This window comes from Parasteatoda tepidariorum, chromosome 2 (assembly GCF_043381705.1).
Source record: "Parasteatoda tepidariorum isolate YZ-2023 chromosome 2, CAS_Ptep_4.0, whole genome shotgun sequence".
Classification (NCBI taxonomy): Eukaryota; Metazoa; Arthropoda; class Arachnida; order Araneae; family Theridiidae; genus Parasteatoda; species Parasteatoda tepidariorum.
The window spans coordinates 30,584,192-30,610,132 of NC_092205.1; the positions used below are offsets into that span (position 1 = coordinate 30,584,192).

The 25,941-nt window shown below is 30.8% G+C and overlaps 3 protein-coding genes across 4 annotated transcripts in view; 1 reads left to right on the forward strand and 2 right to left on the reverse strand.

The window, feature by feature from the left end:
• Positions 1-845: 845 nt before the first annotated feature.
• On the forward strand, positions 846-11,107 carry LOC122269147 (uncharacterized). Its single transcript, XM_043040946.2, has 2 exons — positions 846-1,088; positions 9,021-11,107. The coding sequence occupies exon 2, from the start codon at positions 9,031-9,033 to the stop codon at positions 10,489-10,491; it is 1,461 nt and encodes a 486-aa protein (XP_042896880.1). The 5' UTR covers positions 846-1,088; positions 9,021-9,030; the 3' UTR covers positions 10,492-11,107.
• Positions 5,561-7,042, reverse strand: LOC110283023 (tigger transposable element-derived protein 4-like). Its single transcript, XM_071188054.1, has 3 exons — positions 6,761-7,042; positions 6,132-6,706; positions 5,561-5,990 (listed from the first exon to the last, which is right to left on the reverse strand). Exons 1-3 carry the CDS (start codon positions 7,040-7,042, stop codon positions 5,561-5,563), a joined length of 1,287 nt encoding a protein of 428 aa, XP_071044155.1.
• Positions 11,108-11,693: 586 nt separating the features above from the next.
• The window catches only part of LOC107454969 (lysosomal cholesterol signaling protein-like), a 67,433-nt gene continuing 53,185 nt past the window's right edge, over positions 11,694-25,941 (reverse strand). For both annotated transcript variants that reach the window (XM_016072342.4, XM_016072345.3), the window contains exons 10-18: positions 24,537-24,745; positions 23,060-23,165; positions 20,787-21,021; positions 19,987-20,059; positions 19,366-19,585; positions 17,172-17,267; positions 17,023-17,087; positions 16,015-16,146; positions 11,694-12,071 (exon numbers count right to left, since the gene is read on the reverse strand). In XM_016072342.4, coding sequence (XP_015927828.1) covers positions 11,861-12,071; positions 16,015-16,146; positions 17,023-17,087; positions 17,172-17,267; positions 19,366-19,585; positions 19,987-20,059; positions 20,787-21,021; positions 23,060-23,165; positions 24,537-24,745 — 1,347 coding nt within the window. In that variant the 3' untranslated portion in view covers positions 11,694-11,860. The remainder of the gene's footprint in view (positions 12,072-16,014; positions 16,147-17,022; positions 17,088-17,171; positions 17,268-19,365; positions 19,586-19,986; positions 20,060-20,786; positions 21,022-23,059; positions 23,166-24,536; positions 24,746-25,941) is intronic.

Genomic DNA, 25,941 nt, shown 5'->3' on the forward strand with positions numbered 1-25,941 from the left:
ACTGTTATATGCATTTTTAAAATTCTTTTATGGGCAAATAAAAGTTATGTACATATGGTTTAGTTTTCAGTGATATGTTTGTTTTATCCTACCTTTTGCACAGTGTCATTTTACAATACGTATTTACTAATTATTCCATATCAAAAAGAAAATCTTTCTCTTATTATGTATTAAATAGATCATCTAATTTTGATTTTTTTTTAGAAAAATTAATGTAAAAATTGTGGTTTTAATTCGTTGTTGAAACATTACGAAATCAATTACAAATCACATTTTTTTCCTAATCATAAATTATTTCAAATTATTCATTGTTAATCTAAAGCTACACTAAAAATGCCATATAGTATTCCTTTATTTTAAAAATTGTGTCAAGTGCAAATAATAAAATAGTATTCAGTTTTCAGTGATGTAATTTTTACCTATGTCTTTAAAATCTATATTACTTAAAATAAAGTCCCGTTTTTTTTTTCTTCTTAATAATAATAAGAAAGGGGAAATACTGGATTTTAATGATTGTAGTTTCAAAGATCTAGTGGAATTACTGTTTATAAACATGATAATTTATTTGAAAAATTATAAATCGTTGATCTTAATAATTCTTTATTAGTGTTATGCTCTAGAATAATTTCATTTATCTATTTGTCTGTGACATCTTGACTCTGCTATAGTTTTTAAGATTTATTTTTGTATTCTAGAATATTTATGTTTTATTTCCATAGTATATTTTCAGAAATTAGTGTCTATAATTCATAGTTTTTTAATACATTGTTTCTTTGTCTTTTTTAAACATTTATTGTTGAAAGTTTGATTTTAAGAAAGTAAAGTATTTCTTAAAAAAATTGCAGGTGCCCTAAAATGTTCCGACGTAAGCCAACAAGGTTAGAGCTGAAAGTGGAAGACCTTCAAGAGTTTGACCATATTAAAAACTCAGCTGATTCAAAGGATTTGATGGCTAAACAAAATGAAGCAGATACATCTAAAGGGGTGATTCTAATGGACAAGCAAGCAATGCTTCATGCTAGGATAGGTTATAAACCTCAACCAAGAGATGCAAATTAAACTTCTCTAAGCTGTCTAAAAATTTTCAGGTAACGAGTGTTTATAAAATCTTGTTAAATGATCTACTTTAAAATTTACTGTATGTACCATGAGTTTTCATCTATAGTTTTTAATCCATGATCTTTAACATTTCAACTGACATTAAAACCAACTGAAGGCTTGAAATGTTTAGTTACATTTTTATGCATTAAAATGAATTTTCTATAATGTGTATAATGTAAAACAGAATATAGCTACTCTTTGTCTTAAATGAAAGTAAATAATTATAATTTTGAGTATAAAGCAAGCTCAATTTAAATAAATAATTGTGTATTATGCAGTGTTTTCATCATAGAAAAAAAATGGGTGAGAATTTCTCACCCTTTCTCAGAAACAGGGTGAGATTTCAAAAAGTTAAGTGAGATTTCTAAAAATTAAAAAAACCACAAAAACTCTTGGGAAAAAAAATCATTTTTTTAATTATAACACATTTTTAACGTCTTCTATTTTTTAAAGCATGGAATATTTTTGCTGCATCATCATAGAAGATTTTGCCTTTACAAGGTATTTTTCCATCTTACATTAGTGCATTAAAAATTTGAACGTCTTACATGAAGAAACCTTATGGTAAGCACGTGGTTGCAGAGAAATGTGTTCTGAAAGGGGTTGTGTTCTGTTGTTGGAAAAGGTTCTGAACAATACTGGTAAATAGGGAAGCTAGATAACGAGGCAGATGTTGAAAATAATGAAATATCAAGGAAGAAAAGTGAAGCAGATTTTATTCTAAATGGCGTAATTCGAAGCCTTTTCCAAAATGCGAGAAATTCGCGAATTTTGAAATTAATTTATAGAATGCGCGAATTTCTCGCGGTAATAATTTTTTAATGTGAGAACAGAAAAAAATATGCGAGATTCTCGCTTTCTCGCGCTGTAGTGAAAACACTGATTATGACTTGATTTTTTTAATACTTTTGTTTGTGTTATTGTTTAATTAAAAAAATCTGCTTTTTCACAAAAAAATATTACCAAAACGTGTATTATTTTGTTTAAAGCGGTTTTTTTATTATTTTTATTAATGTTTTAAATGTTAGAACTTGGGTACAAGTGTAATTCTTTAGAAGGATGCTCTAATAAAATCTTAAAGATTTTCTGTAATCAGATGCAGTCAGTTTGATTGATTTTCTCAGATTGCTTTTATAAATTAATAAACAGATTGATGAAGTATTATAAGTCTTACATAAAAATACCTATATAATTATATTTTCTTACTATTGCTAAACTAGTAGATTTATTCAAATGTTACTAGAGTTAAATAAATGTAAATCATTGGTTTTCACCAATTATTTGCATAACTCATGTTTAAATTGTTAAAATAATTGGTTAAAACCAATTATTTTGCCAATTATAAAATTTCAATATATATGCAGCAACTTTAAATTCAGAACTTATGTAGAAAGAATGTGCAAATCGGCAGTATTAAAACGTTCACAAACTCTTGATGCTGTCTAAAATGGTACATAAGCAAACTAATACATGAGTTGTTGCCATGGGTGCAAGTCTTCCGTCCCCAGGACGGATTTCCGTCTTTCGAAAATGTCCGCGGACGGAAGTAAGACGGAAACAAGACTGACTCGAAGACGGAAATCGGAAAAAATTTTTTCTGTCCATAAAAATATTTTTTAGGTCTACGTTATTGGTCTATTTTCTTATGTCCTGTTGTTATTTTATCAAAAGACAGATGAATAAATATTTTTTGTACAGTATTTAATCTTGATGTATTATGGTAAAGCTTTCTTAGATAGTTTGCATATGTCAAGGGGGTATTGTGTATGTTAGGTATTTCAGTCAAAAAATTTTCAGTCTTGGCCTTTTTTCCAACTTGCACCCATGGTTGTTGCTATTTGGTTCCCTCTTGACATTCACCTTGAGGGACTCGTGTATCTCCATGTTTTTACCTGTTGTCTTTAACAGCATTGTTCTTAATCCATGGTATTAGTATTTTAAAAGAAAACCACTATGCAGTTCTTAGTAGGGATTTGTCATTCTGCTGTGTAAGATTTATTTTAACTAAATTTAAAAAGTAAATTAAAAAAAAAGTTTCAAGAAACTGGAACCAAAAAAAATCACTAGGACAGAAATAAAAAAATGTCATTAATTGCTTGAAAGATAGGATTTCGAATTCGAAGTATACATTTCAAACTTAAAGTAATTTCTGATAATAAAAAAAAAGAAGAGAAAATACGTTTATTATACACATTTACACGGTTACACATTGATTCAAATTTTATTTCATGTGTATTGAAATGACAAATATAATACTAATACATAGTTATAAGAATTATATTAATTAACTACTAATATTTAGTTATAATTGAAAAATATTTGAGCAGAAAAGATTACAAAAAATGAAACAAAATCACCTCACTTTTAACATAAAATAAATAGAAGAACACAATATTTTGCACGTACACAAAAATACATTAAATATTAAAAATATCTGTAAAAAGAGAAGGAGAGAAAAGTTCATATTTTAATGCAAAAGATTAAGATAATAAAAATACATTTTTAATTGCCGATATTTAAAAATGCCTCTCTATAGTATAAAAATTCAATACTTTCATTACTTATTTTTAACTGTTTTTATTCTAAGGATTATAATTTTGCAATTCTGTTTAAATTGGCATGGAAAGTTATCGGTATAAATGCTATTTTCACTATCATCTACATCCTAGAGCTAAAATATCAAAGCTGTATAAATTTGCAGAGAAATAATTATGAGGAAATGAATTTATGGTGGTAAAATGCTGGTCAAAAAAATTTTGCATATACCATAAAAATGAATATCTCAGATTCCTTATCAGAGGACATATTTTCTTCATCAATGGAATACTCACTGAAGTATGTTTAAATTGTGATCCACTGTCAATTCTCGTTAGGCATGACTTTGAAAAACACTTGTTATCATCACAGCATATTTGAGATTGCCATATTTGATAGTAATGGAGTGTTGAAAGAACTTTTGCTCAATAATCCTTCCTATACAATAAATTTTTAACAAGTCATTCATTCTTACGATTCCTCATTTGCAATGGCTAAATTGTAGAAAAACTTAAAAGTACTTTCATGAAAGAAATTTGTGATTAATTATTCAATTTTGTTAATTTGTTTATCTATCCAATCCTAGTTCTCAAAGAGAGTAGTACTAGGTTGTGTAGCAATTGTTGCGGGTTTGCAAGCAGGTGGCGGAGCTTTCTAACCTTAACCAAAAGATGTTAAAAAAACAATTAAAAGAATCAAGCAACCCAATAAATTTTGCAAAAAAAAATTTCATAAAATTAATTTTTAAGAAATTACACTAAGTGAAAGTTTTCTGTTTTACACTTCTAGCTCATTGTCTGGAAAGAAATGACCTAACCCAGAAGAGAACTGTGATACTATAAGTAGATCTATTAGATTTATACCCAACTACCTTTTTTAAGCCAATTATGACCAAACTATCTTTTTTTTTGTTTTATTTGTAATGTAAAAGTATGAACTTTCTGTTTCTGAAACTGTTTCAGTTTTGTTTCTATGTCAAATCCTACAGAAGTTATTATGATTTTAAAAATCATTTATTTTGGTTATTACATTGATAACTGTGCCTTTTTTCTCAATACTAATTTTTCGGTTATTTTCCTTCACTTTAAAGGCTAATAAACAATGAATTTTCATTCTCCCCTTTTTGTTATAATTCTGAAATAACTGTTAAGTACCTCTTATTTTTAGTAACCTTTATGACCTTGGTAAATGGTTCATTTGGAGACAAATCTCAATTTTTTCCCGTGTGGAAATAAATATTTATTTGGTTACTGAAAGAAATCTTCCAATATTTTTAAAAGTTATGGTTGTTAATTTTAATGTAACAAAACATGCTGAATTTATTTTATACGTACTTATATATGTTGTTCTTATGTTTTTTATTTATAAATATAATTTTAGTTTTATTAATTATTCCTCTTGTAAACTATTATTGTACATTATAACAAAGATAAACTATTTCTCAGTCTTAAAGCTCATCCAGGCAGTTTCTGTGTTCCTGATCTGTTAAATGAAAAATCTTAAAGATTATGTTTGGCTTATTATTATTATCCTAATTATTTTTTATACCCTCCTTCCTTTGAAACATTCACTATAGATATGTTTCACTGTTAGCGATCTAAGTACTTTATTAACTGTTTCCTCAACCGATTCAGATATAAAAACTTTTTTGCAAGTGCATTTTTTTGCTTGTTGGTCCGAGAAATTGTAAGCCGCGTAATGTTAGATATTTGTCAGTTATACAGTAAAACCTCGTTATGTCGTCACTCAAGGGACCGAACATTTTCGACGACTTAAGTGGAGTTAGAAATTTCTTTAAAAAAACAAAAAAAAAAAAATGAACTTTTTTAATGGACTGCAGTAGGATTCGTTGAGAAAAATTAGATTTTTAGAATGTAATAGAAAAGGAATACAAATACTTTTGTATAGTTACCACTTTTTATTTTTATTTCTGATCATTAAAATAGCTTAACATAGTGGATTGATGCAGGAATTGTTGATTGCTGTTAAACTTCTTTTCCAATATCATCAGCGCCTTGAAATCTTCCTCTGTTGTGCCTTCAATTGATGTTAAATATCGTCTAATTTTCTCTAAGGCTTCTAATGTTTCAGTCTTGCTGGGCGGAATTCCACACGAATTCTCACTATCCTTGCTGGAACTGTGTTGTTTTTCATCTAAAAATTCTGAAGTTAAATCTTTTACAGTCGCTTGTGAACAAATAGTGATGTCATTGTCAATATCGACAAATGCATTTACGTCATTGACACTGCAACCTTTTTCATTAACAACTTGCAGCAAATTTTCTAAGAGCTCGGGGTCGACTTCTTCACAGAGGATATCTTCGGATTCTGCATCGGCTACAAATCCCGCGTGTCTGAAGCAATTAAAAACAGTTTGCGTAGAAACTGAGCTCCAACTTCTATGCACATAATTGATCGCGTCTAAAACGGAAACTTCAAACTTTTCATTTTAATCCAATGCTTTTATCAGGTCTTTTACTAGCATTTTTTTGTACTTTCTTTTGAAGTCCCGAATTATCCCTTGATGTAATGGCTGAAGAAGTGCAGTAACATTTGGAGGAAGGAAAACGATTTCAATAGCTTTTAAGCTTTCGGGCTGACTATGGGCTGTGCAATTATCGACAATAATTGAAACTTTTCTCTTTTGGCGCGAAAACTGGGAATCCAATTTACGGATATGCCGTTCCCAAATCATTGTAGTCATCCATGCATTTGAATTTGCTTCATATTCAACTGGCAGAGATTTAACGTTTTTAAAACAGCGTGGCCTTTTACTCTTGCCTATCACTAGTGGTTTAAGCTTTTCATTTCCATTCATATTCGCTCCCAGCAAAAGTGTTAGACGTTGCTTGCTGGCTTTTCCAGTGATGCATTTTTCGCCCTTAAACGATAGAGTTTTATCAGGCAAAAGACGATAAAATAAGCCCGTTTCATCTAGATTAAAAACATTCGAGGCATCAAACCTGGATAAAATGTCCTTGAGAACACTATTCCTCCAATTTTCTATAGCATCACCATCAACAGCTGCGGCTTCCCCACAAATCGTTTTAAAAGAAAGACTATTTCTGTCCTTGAAATGCTCAAGCCAACCATTGCATCAATGGAAATCTTCTATGTTCAACACCTTAGTAATTTCCATCGCTTTTTCTTTAAGAATGACAGAAGAAATAGGCACATTTTGCGATCTTGCATGCTTTAACCATCGAACTAAAATCTCCTTGATCTCGTCTTTGCAGTCTGCTTCCTCAATGGTTTGCTTTGACGATAGAATATCACTTAAGGTAGTTCTCGGAATATTGTGTTCTTTGGCAAAAGCTGTTTTCGAAACATTTGACTTTTCAAAAAGTGCAATTAAATCCTTTTTTTCTTTAAGAGATAACGAGGTAAGTTTTCGTTTTCCCGGCATTTTGAAACGTAATCAAATCACAATTTTGTAAGAAAATAAAATGGCCCTTATAGTGGGGCTTACTCACTATGAAATGAAGTCCCACTGAAGTACGTACAATAAAGAAAAACGTCTACACTCGACTGAGTCGGAGCAAGAAGTGAGAACTTTGAACGATTGGCATGCAAAATTCCAAGAATCCCCTAAAAGGAAAGGAATGCTCACAGCTGTAGAGCGAACATTGTGGGTGGTCAGAAATTCCCCCAGATACTTAAAGTGAAAGGGGCGGGTTTGAAAAGATAACAGTACGAAAAAAGATAACAGTATACAAAAGTGCGAAAAAAGATAGGTTTGCCATTTTTTGGGGGTGACGAGTTATCCGGAGTAGAGTTAAATTCGATGACGGGTAAAAGAGGGTTATTTTACATTATTGTCTATGAGGCTTAGTCGGGACCACAGGAAAATGACGACTTAAGTGGAGTGACGACTTATCAGGGTGACGACTTAATGAGGTTTTACTGTATTTGTAGAAGTTTTATTATTTTTCTCATCCCTCTACCAGTATTTTAAATAAATTGCTACTTGCTGTGCCTACACAGGATTGCACAAATTTATTTATCAAGATCTATGAGGTTAAATAATACAGAGATTAACTACAAATGCACAAAAAAAGTAGGATAAAAATTGATGTCTGAAAATGTAAAATTTTGAACGAAATACAGTAAGACCCCGTCTAACGCATTGGATATGTTCCGTCAAAGTAGAGCGTAATGCGAAACAGTGCTAAACGAGGCTATCTTAACCTGTAAATAATGGGGTATGGGGAAGATGGATAGAAAATTGGTTAGGTATTAAATTTAAAAATTATGCTTTTTCTAATAAAAATAAAACCAAACATTTATTTCTTACAAAAATGAAAACAATATAAATGCATATACATACTTATAAAAACAAATAAAATTCTAAGTCAGTCAGATCATTCAGTCTATTTTGTGTTTCCTTTTTGTCAAGAAGGCATCTAATGTAGTTTGTGTTTTCCTTTTGCCTTCTGTTAGAAGTTGTTGATAAGTGGATAAAACATCTATAACACTCCGTCTTGCTTTTGAACTCCTGTCAAAATTTGGATCATTTTCAAAAAATTGGTCCATAATTTCAGTTATAGTGGTCAAACTCCTTTCACAAACGCCATCGAAAGTTCTTTTTGCTAGTTGCAGAGCTTGACGATGAAAGTTGCAGAGCTTGACGTAGTTGCAGTTGCCGATGAAAGTATCTTTTCTTTATTCTTAAGAATTGTCCTTATTGTTGAAGTTGCCAAATTCAATACAGCACTAATTTGAGATTGACGTTCACCAGAATCTAATCTTCTAACCACTTGCATTTTAGTTTTCAGTGAAAAGCTTTTTCTGGTTGCTTTCTTTTCTTGTTTTTCATTATCACCCATGATAAAAACTAAAGATCATAATATTTGTCACTGTATTAATCGTTATAGTATTATATAAATTTATATGTACTTACAATGATGTCAACAAATGTTTCAAATGATAAAAATGCGTCTGTACAGCATCGCACCAAACAAGAAACACAACTACACTGTTTCGGATATGTTATGTACATATTTGGGGGAATCCCCGGGTTGAAATAAAAGAGCGCTAAACAGGAACAGCGTTAAGCGGGGTCTTACTGTACAGTATTTCTTTGTGTACTAAATTCTTACTTTGGTTGCCAACTTTTGCTATATATCATCTATTGATTAATGTCATCTATAAATAAAAATAATACCAATGTTGCCATTAGAAGTTATCGATATCTCAAGTTGCAAGAATCTCAAGGCATAATACTTTTCCTCGGAGAAGTAGGCAGAATTTGGTAAATTTAAATATGAAATTTCGTTATTTTTTCACTGGAATTCGTTGATTTTTTTATTTCTACCTCTTCAAGTGTTTGTTAATTAATGTATAAACTATTATGAAATACTTTAAATACTGTTAATTCTTTTTAGATTCTGAACAATGTCATTATACCGCACATGTATTTGGAAAATTGCAACACTTATAAAGAAAGGTTATTGGAGTATTTCCAGTGGCAGTCAAGATGATAATCCATTCTCTTTTTTACCACCTGAAATCATTAATGAAATAACTTCAACTGTTATACAAATTTCAACTCCCAATGGTGTGAAAGTTACTGACTTGTACTGTCTTCTCACTAGTGGGCGTCTCGAGCGCCTTGTGCTCGATGATATTCTGCTGAGTACCGAGGAGCTGATTTCGATATTGATGTCTCTCTCAGTTGCTTGTCAGAATTTAAAGACATTAACTTTCAGAAATGTAAATTGCACTGATCCGTATTCTGCTAATGCTAAAGTTTTTAAACCCGGAAATGCTCTTGAGTGCCTTTTGGGAATTTCTCCTCAAATAGAGTCTCTGGAATCGTGCATTCGGTTCAATGTGGAAGTAATTAACCGATGTGATAAATTGAAGTTCTTGAACTTAAATTTTGTTAGTGAAAAGCCAGTTTGCAGGTTTATTTTAAATTGTGGTTATTATGAACCGAATCATTCACTTAAGTCTCTATCTGTTTTTGAAGATTATAGAAATCCAGTTCCTTTTTGTGATCTTGTTCCTGTGCTTAAGTACTGCAAAGAGTTAGTTTACATAAAAGCCGACATATCCCGGCCTTTAGAGTTTTTGCATATCGAGGAGCTATACGATGGCAGTCTTACAACTCAGTATAAGTTGCAGCGTTGTTACTTGGGAAATCCATATTTCGATAATGGTGCTGTTAGCTCAGTTGCAATGCATATTGCAACTTTAACATGCCCAGAAATGAAGGAAATTGATGTTTTAGCAAATGATAATGAAGCAATTTTTGCTTTAAGTGATTTTAAAAACCTAAATTCTTTATTAGTTCAGTGGGAAGAACCAAATGGAGGAAATTTTCAACTCGGTGTCCAACTTTTACTTGAGAAGATTGGTGTAAATTTGAAAAAACTTCATGTAATAAATTTCTATTATGTTGATTGGGCAGTAATTGCTAAATATTGCACCCAGCTTGAAATTCTTAAAGTTGAGTTTTTTAACGAGATACAAAGTTACGAGCGCCCTACTGTATGTCTTCAGTATCTCACATCTCTGTACATTGAATTATTGGATCCTGATTTTTATTGCCACAAGGAGACTCTCATAATGCTCCTTTCAAGTTGCACTGAGTTGAAACATTTGAGAATTGATGGTGCGAGAAATCTCTGTGATCATACTTTAAATAAAATACTCGCAAAAAATAACCTATCTAAACTAGTAGAGGCTCTTCTATTTGAATGTAGCCTAACTGAAAATGGAATTAGAAATTTAATCTCCTCTTTAAGTTCCTTAGAATTTTTTCAGTTTAGTTCCACCTTAATTGATTTTGAAGATGCTGCAAACATTGTGCATGAAATTAATCCCCATATTTTATTAATGTCTGAGGAATGATTTGAACCTGCACCATTTATATTTGGTACAGTCAATAAATAATGGAATAGAAGTTATTCTTATTCACACAGTTTATTTAATAAATCTGAAATGTATTTCTCCACAGTTGTTTGAACATTTATATTTTACTGTTATACTAGTTGCAAAAAGTTTACCAAGATATTTTAATTTAATTACTTCCCTGTGATTTGTTAAAGTTTACAAATAGTATTATAAGAATAGTAACACCAGCAGTGACTCTTTGAGATCAGCTGTTCCATTACACACAATTTTCAGAAATAGAATAATATTTCATACGAAATAGAATGAAAGGATTAGACAGTTGCTTGGTTATTATTGCAGCTGCTACCAAGTGGGCAAATTTTTTTATCATATCTGTAACTACATTTCAAGCTTGTCTCAATTTTTCATTTAACGGTCACTGCCTCCTTATTTAATACTGTACCTAATATTTCACACTTAGAATATTTGATTTTTAAAAGGGTTGTTAGTTTTCCCTATTTATAGTATTTCATGTTTATAATATGTCACTTTATGTGCTTATAATAATAATTCTTGAAATGTAATAAAAAAATAATTCTCCAATTACAATAAAACATTTATTTTTGATTCCTAACGTGTTTAATTTTTTTTTCATTAAAACTTATTTGTTTAACTAAATTAATTTTCTTTCGTTATCTGGTTATGGATGAATTTTTAACTAGTAAAAAAGGCAAAATTTTTATTAAATTATGTTGAAGGTATAGATTTTGCTGCTAAACATTTATATTTTAATCATGACCATAAGTATAGTTTCTAATTTTTTTAAATCATTATGCTATAAATCATTATGAATAAAAAGCACGTTTTATTCATAATTTTTAAAGAATAATAAAATTGTGAGAAAATTTTCATTAATAAGCATTCTTTTAATATTTTTATTTAACATAAATTCTCCCTTTTTCTTTTATGCAATCTTGTGCCTGGTCCAGTTCAAATTAATTTTGTTAAATCTGTCAGTATTCCATGGATATGATAACTAATATCACTTGTTACGTTTTATGTTATTGCAAGATTTTATTTTAGCTCAGAATATGGTGTATAAGTTTGGAAAGCAGATTATAACACTTTATGGTCGACAATTTATGCAAACAACTATTCCTGCTTTGTTCATATAAATTGCCAACCTTTATTATGGGTTTAAATTTAAGAAAAGAAAAAAGAAATTTTTAATTAGTTTTATTTCATACAGAATAGCTACACTTTGTGTGGAAATAACTCCACAATACATACATTAAGCTCAAATACTATGACTTAAACATTTGAGATACATTGTGAGAAAGATATTTACAAATGATTTATTGATGATGTGTGACAAGAAAAGTCTAATTTACTTTGGACAGCACTCCTCTAAAGTATATAAATATCCGCTATTATCGTGAAATTGCACAGCACCGTCGACGCTTGAAAGCACTCCTCCTCGATACAATCGTTGTCCATAATTTTCTGCTGCTGTTCGATGACTTGCCAAGCCGACTTTATTCAGCCAATCTACAAATTCTGTTCCGGTGAAGCAGTTTTTATGAATTACATCATTTTTTCTGAAAAAAGAAAAGTTTCAGTTTGTTATTTATATTTATAATGTGAAGGGAAACATTTTTCTTTTTTGAAGAAAAATACCACTTTTTTTCTCTTTTTTTTAAAAATATTTATAATATTTCTTAAAATCATTGCTAAAGTTAGCTCTTCTAATTATTTATGTTAAAAAATCGTAGGACCGCAGTCGCTGTTTTGAGTGTTTAATTTAATGTTACATTTTGATTTTCTAGGTAAAAACTACTAGATTTAAAAAGTTGAAATTGCTAAGATGTATTGAAAAATGTACAAGAATTACAATGAAATAAAAGTTTAACATTCGGTAATTAATTTGAGAATTATTTACTGATAAACTTGTAGGAAAAAATACCTACTATAATCAGGGTTGGGTTTTTGACATGATGTGTCAAAAAGTGTCAAACTGTTTTATTTTTAAAAAATTTTGCAAAATCTATTGGAACTTTTCATTGGTTTTTCTAATGGTAATCTTAATGCTTTAAGACTCATATTATAACTATTCAGTTTATGTTAATAGATTTCTCGTAATTCTAATTTGTTCGAAAGTTATCGTAGTTTTAAGTACTTTTTTTGTTGCTGCTTTTTTCTCACTTTATTTTTTTTTCTGTTTTATGTTACCTTTTATTTTTGTTACCTATGCCACCCAGCTCAGAACTTAAGTTAAATTATAAGCACTCCATGTAGTCAAGCAGTTGTTGAAAATTTAATCTATGGCGAATTTCCTTATTCGATAATATCGGGCAAAATTAATGGTCACGACTAAATATAAAAATTGGTGACTAAAAGATTGTCTTTGGATCGTCTCTTTTTTCGTCGAAAATGCACTCTATGAGCATTTTATTATTATTATTTAATGAATATGGAATTATGATGAATATTTTAAAAAAATTTCGAACTTGTTTATTAAAATGTTTCTTTGTTTTAGAAATGAATCTTGTAGTTAAGTTAACAATATTTTAATAAATGCTTCTAAAGAATGACATAATTAATGTCAACAATTTCATTTATCTTTTAAATTGTTCGATTTTTAAGAAAGTGGCCGTAAATTTTAAAAAGTGGTCACTGTTAAAAATTAGTCAGTATCAACATTTCCTATTATGGTGAAATACTGAGAGAGGTTTGGTTGGATTGGATAACTCTAAATGCAGGGAAAGTGTTTGGAATTTTGATTGAAGACAAATTCTATTTATTAATAAAAGTGATGAAAAATTCTGCTTGTAGCGGTCAGGAAACATTGCCATCAGGTATGAAGTTCTAGTAAAACTGAATGCATTAGCTTGCGGAAAGTGGTCGAAATTTTTGTTGCAAGATTCGACCACTTCGAGCAGAAAGCGAGTTAATAAAAATGGAACGTAGTAATATTAAAAAATTAATAATTATTATTATTTGAGTCGCTTGAGTAATCTCTCTCGTTTGTGAAATCAATCGCTTATTTATTATCTAATTGAGCGAAATAAAAAATTATTCATACAGTATTTAGTTTCACTTATTGAGGAAAAGGAATGAAATACAGCAATTATCTTAGCTTAGGAATGTATCACAAATGCAAATAGAAATTTTTACTGTCTCAAAAATTTAAAGTCAAGCTTACTAAGAATAAAAACTAAATTATCTTTAGTAAAATATACTTATAAGATATGTTATTATATGCATTTGAGGCATGGGCATTAACCTCGAAAGGTGAGAAGGCGTTGGCAATTTTCAAGATATAAATCCTAAAACGTATTTATGTGGTAATCAAGTGAACGGCTTATGGCGAAGATGAAAAATTAAATACACATTCTGAAAATTAAAAATTGGAGGATAGAGGCCAAACGGAAAGACGCAAGGAAAATATCGAGAAGATCAGGGATATCGTGCCACTAAGAAAGAAAAGGTAAAATGTCGTAAACTAATTGAAAAATCCGGCTCTTTGCAATGTATCAGCTGAACTGGAAAAGTAGTCTTTTTAATCAGCTTGATAATTTTTAGACTTAATACCAACAGCCTTAGTTTGTATTGGCTTTTTGCTATGAGCTTTGTACTCAGTTAGCTCTTTGAATATATATGTATGGTGAATAAACCCAAGATATTAACTTACAAGAATATGTATGGACCTTGGTTGCCTGGTTGGTAGAACGATAGACTCTTGTTCGTGAGAACGAAATTTTGAACCCATCCGGCTGAAACATCCCCGTGTATGAAATAGTGGCTGGTGCACGTTAAATTCGTCAGGGTCACAAAGTTCTCCGAGTTCCCATAACAAATCAATACGTTTCTAGAGGTACTGAATAGGAGATTGATCGTTCTCTGGTTCAGGTCAAAATTTTAATCTGTGGATGTATGAATTGATCCACCCTCTATTGCGGGCTGTGACGTGTGTGTGGCTGAAGTCGTATTCTCCCATAGGTGGCGCCCACTATCTTAAAAAATCGCTTGGTTTCAAGCAGGCTTGCTGGTATTGGCAAGTGGTATAAGTTACAACACAAGAGTATGGGGAAAAAATCTGTAAGCAAGCTTCTAATTGGCGAAATCTATATTACCAACACTCATTTGAACTGATCTTGTCTTAATGTTCTTACTCTTGGCGTATTAATAAACTGCCAAAAGAAAGGCTTTTTCTACTTTTCGTCATTGAATGTTAGTTTCCAAAATGCTCAAATGCCCTTGAAAACATACAAAAACAATCACTTAATTCAAGAATTTCATTCTAAGAATTGAGAACTTTAGCTCGTTCACTACTGACTTCTCGCCAGAGCGAGATGTGCGTCTTAGATAACCTTCAAGATCGTCAGAAAACCAGTTAATGAATGGACAAAATAAATCAATATTGTATGATTAAATTAGACAAAAAGATAGACAATCTTTCTCAAAGAATTCTTAAATTTTCGAAATAGCACTTTTTTTTAATGAAACCTTTCACTTAAAAACATTAATTTAAACACTCGATAGTGCAGAATTCTTTTCTTTTTCTAATTTTGTTGTCTGTTTTGTAAAAAGATGTAATTTAAAGCTAGTTTTAATTTGAACATATTTCTTTTGTTTGATTTCCTTAGAGCAAGCTCAAGGAAATAACTCAAGGCTCATTGTAAATGTTTGAAACGGTTGGAGCTCGCTGCAAACGGTTAAGGCTAAATGAGCAATGGATAGTTCATTCTATATATAGCTCAAAGGTAAATGGATTGAGTGCGATATGCCTGAAAATTGTCAAGCTGATTAGAAAATGAATGAGATTTTTCAATAAATGAGGCATATTGCAGAAAGATGATGGTTTGCGAAAGTTTTCACAAGCTTATGTGGCAAAATATTGACTCTTTGAAGACTTTAACTATAAATTTTTTGGGGGGAAGAGGAGAAAAACACTGTTTTAGAGATTTATGCAGGATACTTCAAAAAGCCCACCTATAGTATGTATTTTTTAGAATTCTTATTAGAAATGAAAAGTGTACTCATTGAGGGTCTCTTATCAATATTTAGCAAGGAAAAAACCAATATCGGAAAACGAAAAATTTATAGTAAATTAAGGTATGCGTGATGAACAACAAGACAGAAGATGAAGGACGATTTTAGAAATACCTTCAGGTTTTAATCTCCAATTAATCCTGCCTTGCTGTTTATTGCATAGTCCTTCCTTTACTGTAATTTATAGAATTTCTATAGCGTTTTATTCGCTTAAATATTGATTAGAGACCTTCCAATGTGCACATATTTTGTTTCGATATTTGATAAAGATTCTGAAAATCCATATTAAGGATAGTCTTTACGGAACACCTTGTATAAATCTTTAAAACATTTGATTTTTTTTCATTTTCCCTTCTCAAAAAAAAAAAAAATAAATAATCCAGCAAATGCTCTAGTATAATTGAGGTCGTCAAACAATCAATGTTTTGGCAATCTGACCTCAGCTTGAACATGATTAATAAAAGAACATATGAAAATATTTATATTTACATTATCGATTTTGGTAAGTCTTTTTTGCAGTTGTCTCTATGATAAGTACGAAACTGATGACACTGTTGCTGTATAGCTACATCTATCGAATCCTCATTTAGTGAGTAAAAACCATGCCTGACTTTCGTCAACCTAAAATTATAATTAAGTTGTAAAATAAAAAAAAATTATGATCCATATAAAGCTTTGTACACAATTAAATTTTCTACAAAATCAATAATTTTATCTTCCTTACCGATGAATAATATTAAATGTAATTTCTTCTTCTTTTTTTATATTTAGCAGATAGGCCGCACTCCTAAAGTTCATTGATAAAAAAGTTTAGGATAAGTTATAAACTCCTTTTCATTTCTACCTTTATAAATATTTGACTTTAAACTTTAGTTCTGTGACAAAGTTATAAAAATTTTTACTGATAAGTTGCGGTCATCAGCAGAACGTTTACTCAGAATTTTAAGTATGAGACGTCATTTTAATGGCCTTATAACCTTGTTTAGAAAATATAGTCACACCAGAAAGTTTTTAAGCATATGATAACTTTCAAACGGGTGAGCTATGTTAATATCCTTCTTTTTCTTTTATAACTCTACATTCTGTTACAGGCCAAAGCTGACTCCAAAAGTTTCAACCATCGTGGTATTATCATCGGCATCTAAAATTAACGCGAGCATGTGTAGTTGCTTCAAATCTTAAGTATGGGAGAGTAGGGAACCTAACGTACAAGTGCGAAATCAATCTGATGAATAGAATGTTCACTTTATTACTATAAAAAGCATTAATAGCTATAGAAATTTTGTTCACAGGAGAACTTTTTAAACGCAATTCTTTAAAGTTCCTGAAATAGCCGATCTGAAAATCTAATGCTGCCTTTAAGCATTATTGATAATTTTTTTTTGATACGGTGTTTGTACTATTGAAAGGAAAAAATTTAAATTTCTTTTTCATTTTCTAACAATACCTGATACCAATTACAGGAAATTAATAAAGTTTTAAAAAATCACCGCTTACCACTTTGAAATAGGTGCTAGGATATACTTTGTATCTTTAATGAAGACGATAAATACAAATACTCCCTATAAACAAAAGATATAGTTTAAAAATCATTAAAAGCCTATTAAAAAATCAATATTGTTTTTCAATAATAGCGAGTTGCTTACCTGACCAACATTTAAAACGGCATCCAGAAATTCCATGGCTACAAAGAGTCCATTTGGTTGATTTGTTGACAATTTCCACGTACTGATTGTTAGACCCTGGTTGAAAAAATAAAATAATAGTTAATAATAAAATAATAATAATTAATTTGATCTAACTTATCGGCGATGTATTAATATAGGCATTCGCATAAAAACAAGGGTAGAAAAGTCTCATTTTTTTAAAGTAATCGATCGTTAATTTATTACAACTATAAAATTAAACAGCTGAAACGTCTCTTTTTAGGATGTTACATATCTAAGATCTTTTTATTATTGACTTCTTGAATACTAGTTTTCTTCCTGTTCACAATTACAATTTTACTGCTAATTAGCTTTCTTCCTGTTATGCAGTTAGAAAGTTCACGAAAATATAGATATTTACCTGCCTACTAAGTTAACATTAAATTATATTTTGATAGTATAGCGTAAATAATGATAGTGCTCCAAAAATCTAATTAAAACATTGAATTTTATTTAAAAAAGGGCAGTGGCCTCTGATTTATAAAACTTCGGAGAATGAAACAAAATAAAGCATTCATTTATTTTAATTGTACTTATAAAATATACTTTATTAAACAAGATATTTAAAAGTGAAAATGATTGCGAAACAAGAGAGGGAAAATGTGACAATTATGAATAAATTTTTAAAATCATAAAAATCTCAATACAAGAGTTTCATCAAAGAACATAATAAGTAAAATTTGAAATAAATAAATAAACTTTCAGGATTAAGGAACGCACGAGGATTGAATATAAAAATAAAAAGATAATAGATTCTACAACTAACATTGTAGAAAAAATTTCGAAAAAGTACACAAATAAAAATTAGAATTTCTGTTTAATTACGTAAATTTTTGTTCAAACGCATATAAACAAGTTTCTCAGGAACTGTGTTACAGAAAATATTGGCTTTTCCCTGTGCATTTCTCCAAATGGACTTGCTTTCAGATGTTTTAACTTATTGTATTTTTATTTCTCAAGTTTATTGCCGCCTACTTGGAGTGGTTTGGATAGAATGTTCGCTTTCAACATCAATATCTCTAAGTAGTTCGGATTCTATTCTATTATATTGTCAATGTCAGTTTCTGGGCTGGAAAAACCTTAACGTTTAAAAGCAGGGAGATTATTATTTACAGAGTTCAGCATGCTATTTTTCAATAAGATTATTGAATCTCCTATGATTTTTCTATATTTTCAAAAAAGCTATCCGTTTTAACTTCTCTGTAATTTTACATAGAGCTCCCACTTTATAATTTCTAGAAAATTTTAATGTATTTTTATCTATATTTTATGAACATATTCTTAACATTTGCTTTTTATTCTAAAGATAATTTAACCAAATTTACTAAAATTAACAAAGGTGCTCTATCAAGTCTTTTAACTATTCTTATTTAATTGGATCAAAATCGAATAGTTGAAAAAATGTTTTTGTTCATTGCGTGAATGAACCATTTTTTCCATTTCCTAACATCCGCAAGCGAATGATTAGTATCACAATTGAGGTTGGTTATCTTAATTTTATTTATTGACCTTTCATATTTCAGTCAGCACAAATATAATTCTTTGAAATGCTTCTTACTCCTCATAATAGGCCAGACAACTCAGTGGGGGCCAGTGCCTACCTTTATATTATTTTCCACCACGTCTTATTTTTGTCCAGTACGAGCCAGTTTGGATAATAAGTAAGTTTGTCTCCACTGACCTAATCCATCTCAATCTGCATTTTCTTTGGTGAATTTTCACGAAAGCGATTTTTTTTTTTACATTAATACAAACAATTAATGTTAAAATCAGTTTTCTTGATTTCGACTGCGCTTAGCTTAGCCTAGTAGTCGATTACTTCGAACTCACCATAATTGGCCAGAGAGCCCTAGTTGGGCCTGTGCCTTTGTAGTTTCTTCCACCACTTTCTATATTTTTGTCACTAGTGAGCCAGTTCCTTTCCCTAGGGTGTAAAGAAAGTTTGCCTCCGCTTTTACAATCCATCTTAATCTGGATTTTCTATAATGATCTTTATTATTTTTTTTAACGTAAATACAAACAGTTAGTGTTGAAATCAATTTTCTAGATTTCTTTCTTCACTCCCCTTCTTTAAACACACATTTTCACCTAATTATAATGAAAATTTAGTAATGAATTTCAAGAGTAAACTTACCACTGCCATTGATATCAAGTTGAGGATAAGGAGAATTACATGACGCAAATGGGATCTGCTGATATCTTCTTTAGCAGAAGGTGATTTTTTGCAGCTGACGGTATGGATGGGTGAAGAGGTTGGTGTCGAATTCTCACTATCTGTGGAGGACAGTAAATGCTTTTCACTGAATGATGTCTCTGATCTCTTCATTCCTTCACTGATGACTCTCTGAGAGAGTCTACGATAAAATAAAAAAAAATTTCATAAATCATCATTTATAGTTTAGTTATGCATTTTTGTAGCAAAAGATTTCATTAATGTAAAACCACTGTTTCTATTGTAAAAGAATTTTAGAGGAAAAAATTATCGAGGTACATGTAAAAAAGAAACTACTGATACATTTTGTGTTCTTTTTTGTGTAGAATTAACCGCGTTTAGTGCACAGTGCCACAATTGCATGTACTTATATTGCAATGCTCAAAAAGAAAAAGCAAATAGCCTTTTTATTCCAGTTGTGGTACGTTAATTACGATTGCGATTTTATAAACTTATAATTGAATTTAAAAATTTATTATTAAATTGATAGTTTCAAACAATAGTAGTTCTCTAGTAAATTATAAAGGAAGTAAATAATATTACCTGTCATTTGAGCCAGGAAAATCGGGTTGAAGTCGTTCTTCTAATTTGTTAATACTTGACATTACAGTATCCACTAAAATGTAATAAAAATAGCATAAAATGCCTATTTTTTAAGAAACAAATATGCACTCTAATTTGATATTTATGTGGATATATTTCCTAATGGACTTTTATGAAAAATATGAAAAGTAGAGAAAATTTAATGAATAACGTAATTAGATGTATGGTAATATACGTATAATAAATAACGTATAAATAACGTAGATTTTAATATAAATAATTTAAAATTTCGATTCTTTACAGTGCTTGCGCAGAACACATTTATGCGTGTGAGAGGCTGTGTGGAAGTGCTAAATCTTTCTATCAATGAACTTAAGTGTTATCGAGAACTAAGTCTGACAGAAATATTAAAAAAAGTTTAAAAGGTTTACTTAGCAGCCTTAGGGACGTATGTGTACAAATTATTATTCGTATTTAGTAAATTACTCAAAATTTTAAGAATGGATGACAAAAAACTTTGCAAATAGAAGCTTCACATATCTTACTAACTTGAAAAAAAAATAACTAAAAAACATTATTTAGAATGCTAAATGTTTGACTTGTTCGACGAAAAAGAATTAAAATTTGAGTTTTCCATAGTTTTCTTCTCTTGCGCTGTTTGCATTGATGTATCAAATGGTTCCCTCTTTGGAGTAATTTTGAGCTTGTAATTATTCAATAATCTTCTGAATGGTCATGTATTTGCTTACAGTGTATAAAATAAGAAATAATATCCTTTGGCAGTAATAGTGCGTACTTACCTGAGTCTGTTTTCTTTATTTTATAAATCGCAATACCAGCTCCGTCAAGGAGGTTCTTTTCTACATCTTTTTCAATAGGAATTGCAACTATATCTTTGGATTCTGCTCCTAAGCTTTCCACATTTAATTTCGAAGCAAGTTCTGGCATGTCTTTTTGAGGTGATCGGAAGTATAAGACGAGACAAAGAGTTGTTGTCGTTATACAAACAACAAGTACTACTATGGATCCAAATGCCTAAATAATAAAATGTATGCATGATGGTTTAAAGAATCACAGTAATCAAATTAAAACAATTTATTCGTTGGCCTGATTTTCCAGATACCATTTATTGGGTTAACCATTTATTCGTTAGTTTGATTTTCAAATGATATTGATTTCAGTATGATGATTTGATTTCAAAATATTTGCTCAGTTTAGTTTATGTCTCGTGGTTGTGAATATGTCCAAAGGTTATTTTTTATTTTTATTTTGTCATAATCGTTGAAAAGTCGAGCCAGTTTTGATTTTACGACTACCAATGTTCAACTTCGCACCCTTACAATTTTGAACTCAATTCAGAAGACGAAGGAACCCCTGGATCAAGTACTGGGAGAAATTCGCCTCTGAGGATAATTTGCGTCATCACTGTAATCGGTGCGAGGCAGGTACAGAATTCGCATCAATAAGCAATCGCTAGGATTCTAACCCACATCACGTCATTGGAAAGCGAGCACTCTATCCTTTGAACCACCACGGCTCTTATTTTCATTCATTACCGGTTTTAAAATGCCGACCCAATTCAGGGTTTACGACTACCATGTTAAGCTCCGTAGCCTTGCAATTTTGAACCCAATCCAGAAGACAAGAGAACTCCTAGATCAAGTATTGGGAAACATTCGAATTCGTTGAGAACTTTTTGATGGAAATAACCTTCGTTTGCGTTATATGGAGAGAAAAACCACAAAAATCTCCCATGGTTAGCCTGACTGCAAGGGGACTCTAGCCCATATATGTCTACCACTGAAGATTGAGAAGAAGCCACCACTGCTCTCGAAAAATTAATTGAAAATTTTGGCTCTTTGCAGATATCGTCAATGTTTTGTAATATCTCCAGCTGAGCCGTGGTGACTCATGAGGCAGTTTCGAATTATAGCGGTGCCCCATCGGGTTCAAACAGACATATTGATATATTTTATTTTATAACCGTCGTTGAACAGCCGACCCAATTTCATGGGTTTACGACTACTTACGTTCAACTCCGTAGCCTTGTAATTTTGAACCAATCCAGAAGACAAGGAAACTCCTGGATCAGTACCCCCAGAGGTATTGATTTGTTGTGGGAACATGGAGGACTTTGAGACTCGACAGATTTAACGTGCATCAGTCACCATTTACTACACGGGGAGTCTTCGGCCGGCGAGGATCGAACCCACGACCTCCTGGATATGGGCCCAGCGCCCTACCGACCAGGCTATCCCGGCCCAGACATATTGATATAGTAAAAACCCTCAGTGGTAGACGGATCACGATTTAGAATTCACGATTTAGAATAGACGTAAGATATTTTAGTGGTTTTCTTCTCCGCGTAACGGAAGTTGATTGTTATTTTCACCAAAAAGTCTTCCACGAATTTTCCCAGGTCTTTCTCTGTCTTCTAAGATGTGTTTAAAATAACAAGGCTATGGTGATAAACATTGATAGCCATAAACCCAAAAATGAGATGGTTGTTTATCGCCGTTTATGTAATGAAATAATAAAACAGGTTGGCCGAAACATGTATTGTTACCTATTATCTTCGATGCAAAAATTTGTTCATTTTTTCACGAAATTCGGTTTTAAAAATTTGTTTTATCTAAACTTTTTTTTTCTGCAGAAATAACCGAAACATAAAATATGAAACCTATATTTTTTTTTCAGGAACGAATTTCGCAAAGGTTTTCCTAGTTTATTAACCAGAATTTCTTCGTTTCCTCATTAAATTCAACTTAAAAGTCTCCTTTTATTGAACAAAGAAGTTTTGAATAGTTAAAAAATAACTAAAATTGTTCTAGGGCATTATGTGGTCAAGTTCTGCAATTCAGAGCATGATAGATTCGTTACTGAATTGAGAACAGGAGAAAATTACAGAAACAGATGATTTAGGAATTGACAGAGAGTCAACATACGGATATAATTTTCAGTTTCACAAATGTAAAAATATTGATCTAAGCATGTAATCACCGTATCAAGTGTATCAAGTATCAATTTTAATGCCATAATTTTTAAGAGAAATAATAAATAAAATCCTCATTACCTCGGTAGATCCATAAATGAAAAGAGGCAGTTCTTTATCTAGATCAGGTTCACACTGTCCGATTCCCGTGATAATTAAAATCATCACAACGATGAGGCCTGGAAATCTATAAAATACACATATATGACATTTAATTTGATTTAAAATAAAAAATTCAACCTTCAAATCTAAATCTGGCAATATACTTAAAAACTTATTTTGGGCAATGCTGAATTCGAGTGTGAACGAGCGAAAACGCCAAGAAATCTTCAAAACATATCAAATTTTAAAGAGAAAAACTATAAACGAAACTTAACATAAAGAACTTTAAAAGAAAAAAACTTTGGCTGCTACTCTACACTAATGAGAAGCCATCTTTCTTCATAAGAAATTAATTCGTCTGATCTACCTGAGATGTGAGATGAGCCTTAATGTTATTTTCATGTTTTTTCAGGCCATAACTTTCAAGCTAATAAAAACGCAAAAAACGTTTATGCGCAACTTGCATCATCGTTTACAGCAACGTTTAGAATCAACTTACACCGGCGTTGAAAATAATGTTCAGATTCATCACGAGATGTGATGAATCTAATGTTAAGTGTGCAAAATAAAAACCGGAATACAGTGAGTAGCTTTTGATCTAATGATCGAAATTTTAAAAACTAAGACTCAGTCTTAATGGTTCGAGAGATCGAACTCAAACATAAAAATGTCAATTAGTGGAGACAATATATTTTAAGTTACGAAATCATGCATAAAGACATATTTTCCTGAATAAGTATGCCTTTTTTCTTGATCCTTCAAATATGGAGGAATTTGGACAGGAGAGCTTAAAAAAGTTCTCGAGATATGACAAAATACATAAAGAGGAAAATGAATATTAAGGGACCATTTTCGTCTGCTCTCTTGTCTCAACTATTGCTCCTCATTGGTATTTTCCAGATTGCTGTTTCCCCCCCCTTTTCTTCTCNGTTTCCCCCCCCCCCCAGCTATTTTTAGATTCAAAAACCGGAATTCTTCGAATAAAAGGTATGTTTATTCAGAAAAAGTAAGTTTTGCGTCTCATTTCTCAACTTAAAATACAGTAATAATATACATCGTTATATGTCTTTAATACCGTTTAAAATATCAAACCATCTCTAATTTATTGAAAATCTGATTATCAGATCAAAAGTTATTCAGAGCGTTCACTTTCTTTTGCGCACTATACATTACTTCGTACTTTATGTCAATTATGTTGAATATAACTATGTGTATATCGTTTAAGTTATCGACACATTACATTCTACATGCTTGTCTTTTTTCTATCTTCCAACGAAGAAAAAACGACCCATATATGTTGTTCGTTGCGAAAAAAATAAAACATTTAGCTCAAATAAGTAATGGATTGAGAAATAGAAACCTTTACAGTTCATCACCCAACGATGATCACACACCCCGTTTCTCAGGGCTCCAACTTTTAATTTCTTAATCATGCGCGTGTTTGAATTTGTCTTACCCGATTCCAATGCAATAAGGCCAGAACATTTTTTGCACGAATGATGAACATGGATTTCTTCTCAGAAGAACCATAGTTACAGCCAGTATCGTCACCCAAACTCTGGTCATTAACTGTCCAGCAGATATGAGAGCAATTTCGAGATATTTCGTCCATTCCTCATTACTCTGGCAGATAGACCATATCAAAATTCCTAAAGCCAGTATAATCTAGAATGACAATAGGAGAGCAATTTATTACATGCATATAACTCAGATGATTAAAAAATATTTGTCCTTAATGGTTACAAATATTTGATTTAATATTCATTTTTTCACCTTACTTTTATATTTAGGTGATACATATAAATTTTTTTTACTTCTTTCAAAATAAATATCATGCCGGAAAATAACATTTACTTATTTTTTTTAAATAAGTACTGTAAGTTAATTTCACTTGGAGATAAGCAAGTACTTGCAATCCATCATCAAAGGACGTGATTACTTCCGATGAAAAGTACTTTACAATATTCATGTCTTAGTGATGTGATCAAATTTAGATATGGTCAGGAATTTGTGGACTTAACTGTCATCTAGCTTCTGAGAAGGATAGATATATCTTGCTTTTCATTTCAAGTAATCTTGCTTTTTATCCCGAGATAGGCACGTCAAAGTCTCAACTCAATGGTTTCCTGTACAATTAGAACAATCCGAGATAGCAAAGTAAAGTTTATTTTCATTTGTTAAAAACATTTTCGTGTAAACCGCCGAAAAAGGTTTTTTTCCACGTTTTTCGTTGTAAACCTTCTGACCTTAAAGTTAAAACGAGGTCTGGAGCAATTTGCTCTATTCTGTGCGCTTACTTGTAGAAAAATACGAGAGAAATACTTGTATAAAACTTGTCTTAAGATGAAAATCACCTTAGATATGAATAATTATAAGGTTTCCTTATGGAACATTTTGCGAGATCAGCTTATGTCCACCTTGTCATGAGATTTTAGTTGACAATGTAATTTGATCCTATCACTTGTGTGACGTTACTGCCATGAGGGTATGACACCACATTTCGTACTGTTTTCTGTTTTACATTTTACTTTTAGTGACTTTCTTTTCCCTTTTTTTTATTCAATTTGCTTTATTATTCCGAAGAAAAATATATCTTTTTTATATCCTATGTTGTTAAAAAAATTTGGTACGTTATGTTTAAGTAAAATGCAAGTTATTTTTTATTAGCGATTTGATTAATAAAAAAATAAATAACATATATTTTGTACTCAGAATTATTTCCAATCCGTTGATATTTAGTTCATAAAACAAATTAATGATAAAGGAAATTGATAAAATACATCTAAGGAAGAAAGAATCGATAAATATATAAATATAAAAGCCTTCCTGCTTACATAATATTATTAAAAAGGAAGTATTCA

What these genes read in the sequence shown, in the direction of transcription:
- LOC122269147 (XM_043040946.2), top strand. Translation starts at nt 9,031, where the DNA reads ATGTCATTATACCGCACATGTATTTGGAAAATTGCAACACTTATAAAG.
- LOC110283023 (XM_071188054.1), bottom strand. Translation starts at nt 7,042, where the DNA reads ATGCCGGGAAAACGAAAACTTACCTCGTTATCTCTTAAAGAAAAAAAG. An exon ending in AAGCGATGGAAATTACTAAG is followed by an intron (nt 6,707 to 6,760) that starts GTGTTGAACATA and finishes GAGCATTTCAAG; the next exon opens with GACAGAAATAGTCTTTCTTT. An exon ending in ATTCGGGACTTCAAAAGAAA is followed by an intron (nt 5,991 to 6,131) that starts GTACAAAAAAAT and finishes TAATTGCTTCAG; the next exon opens with ACACGCGGGATTTGTAGCCG.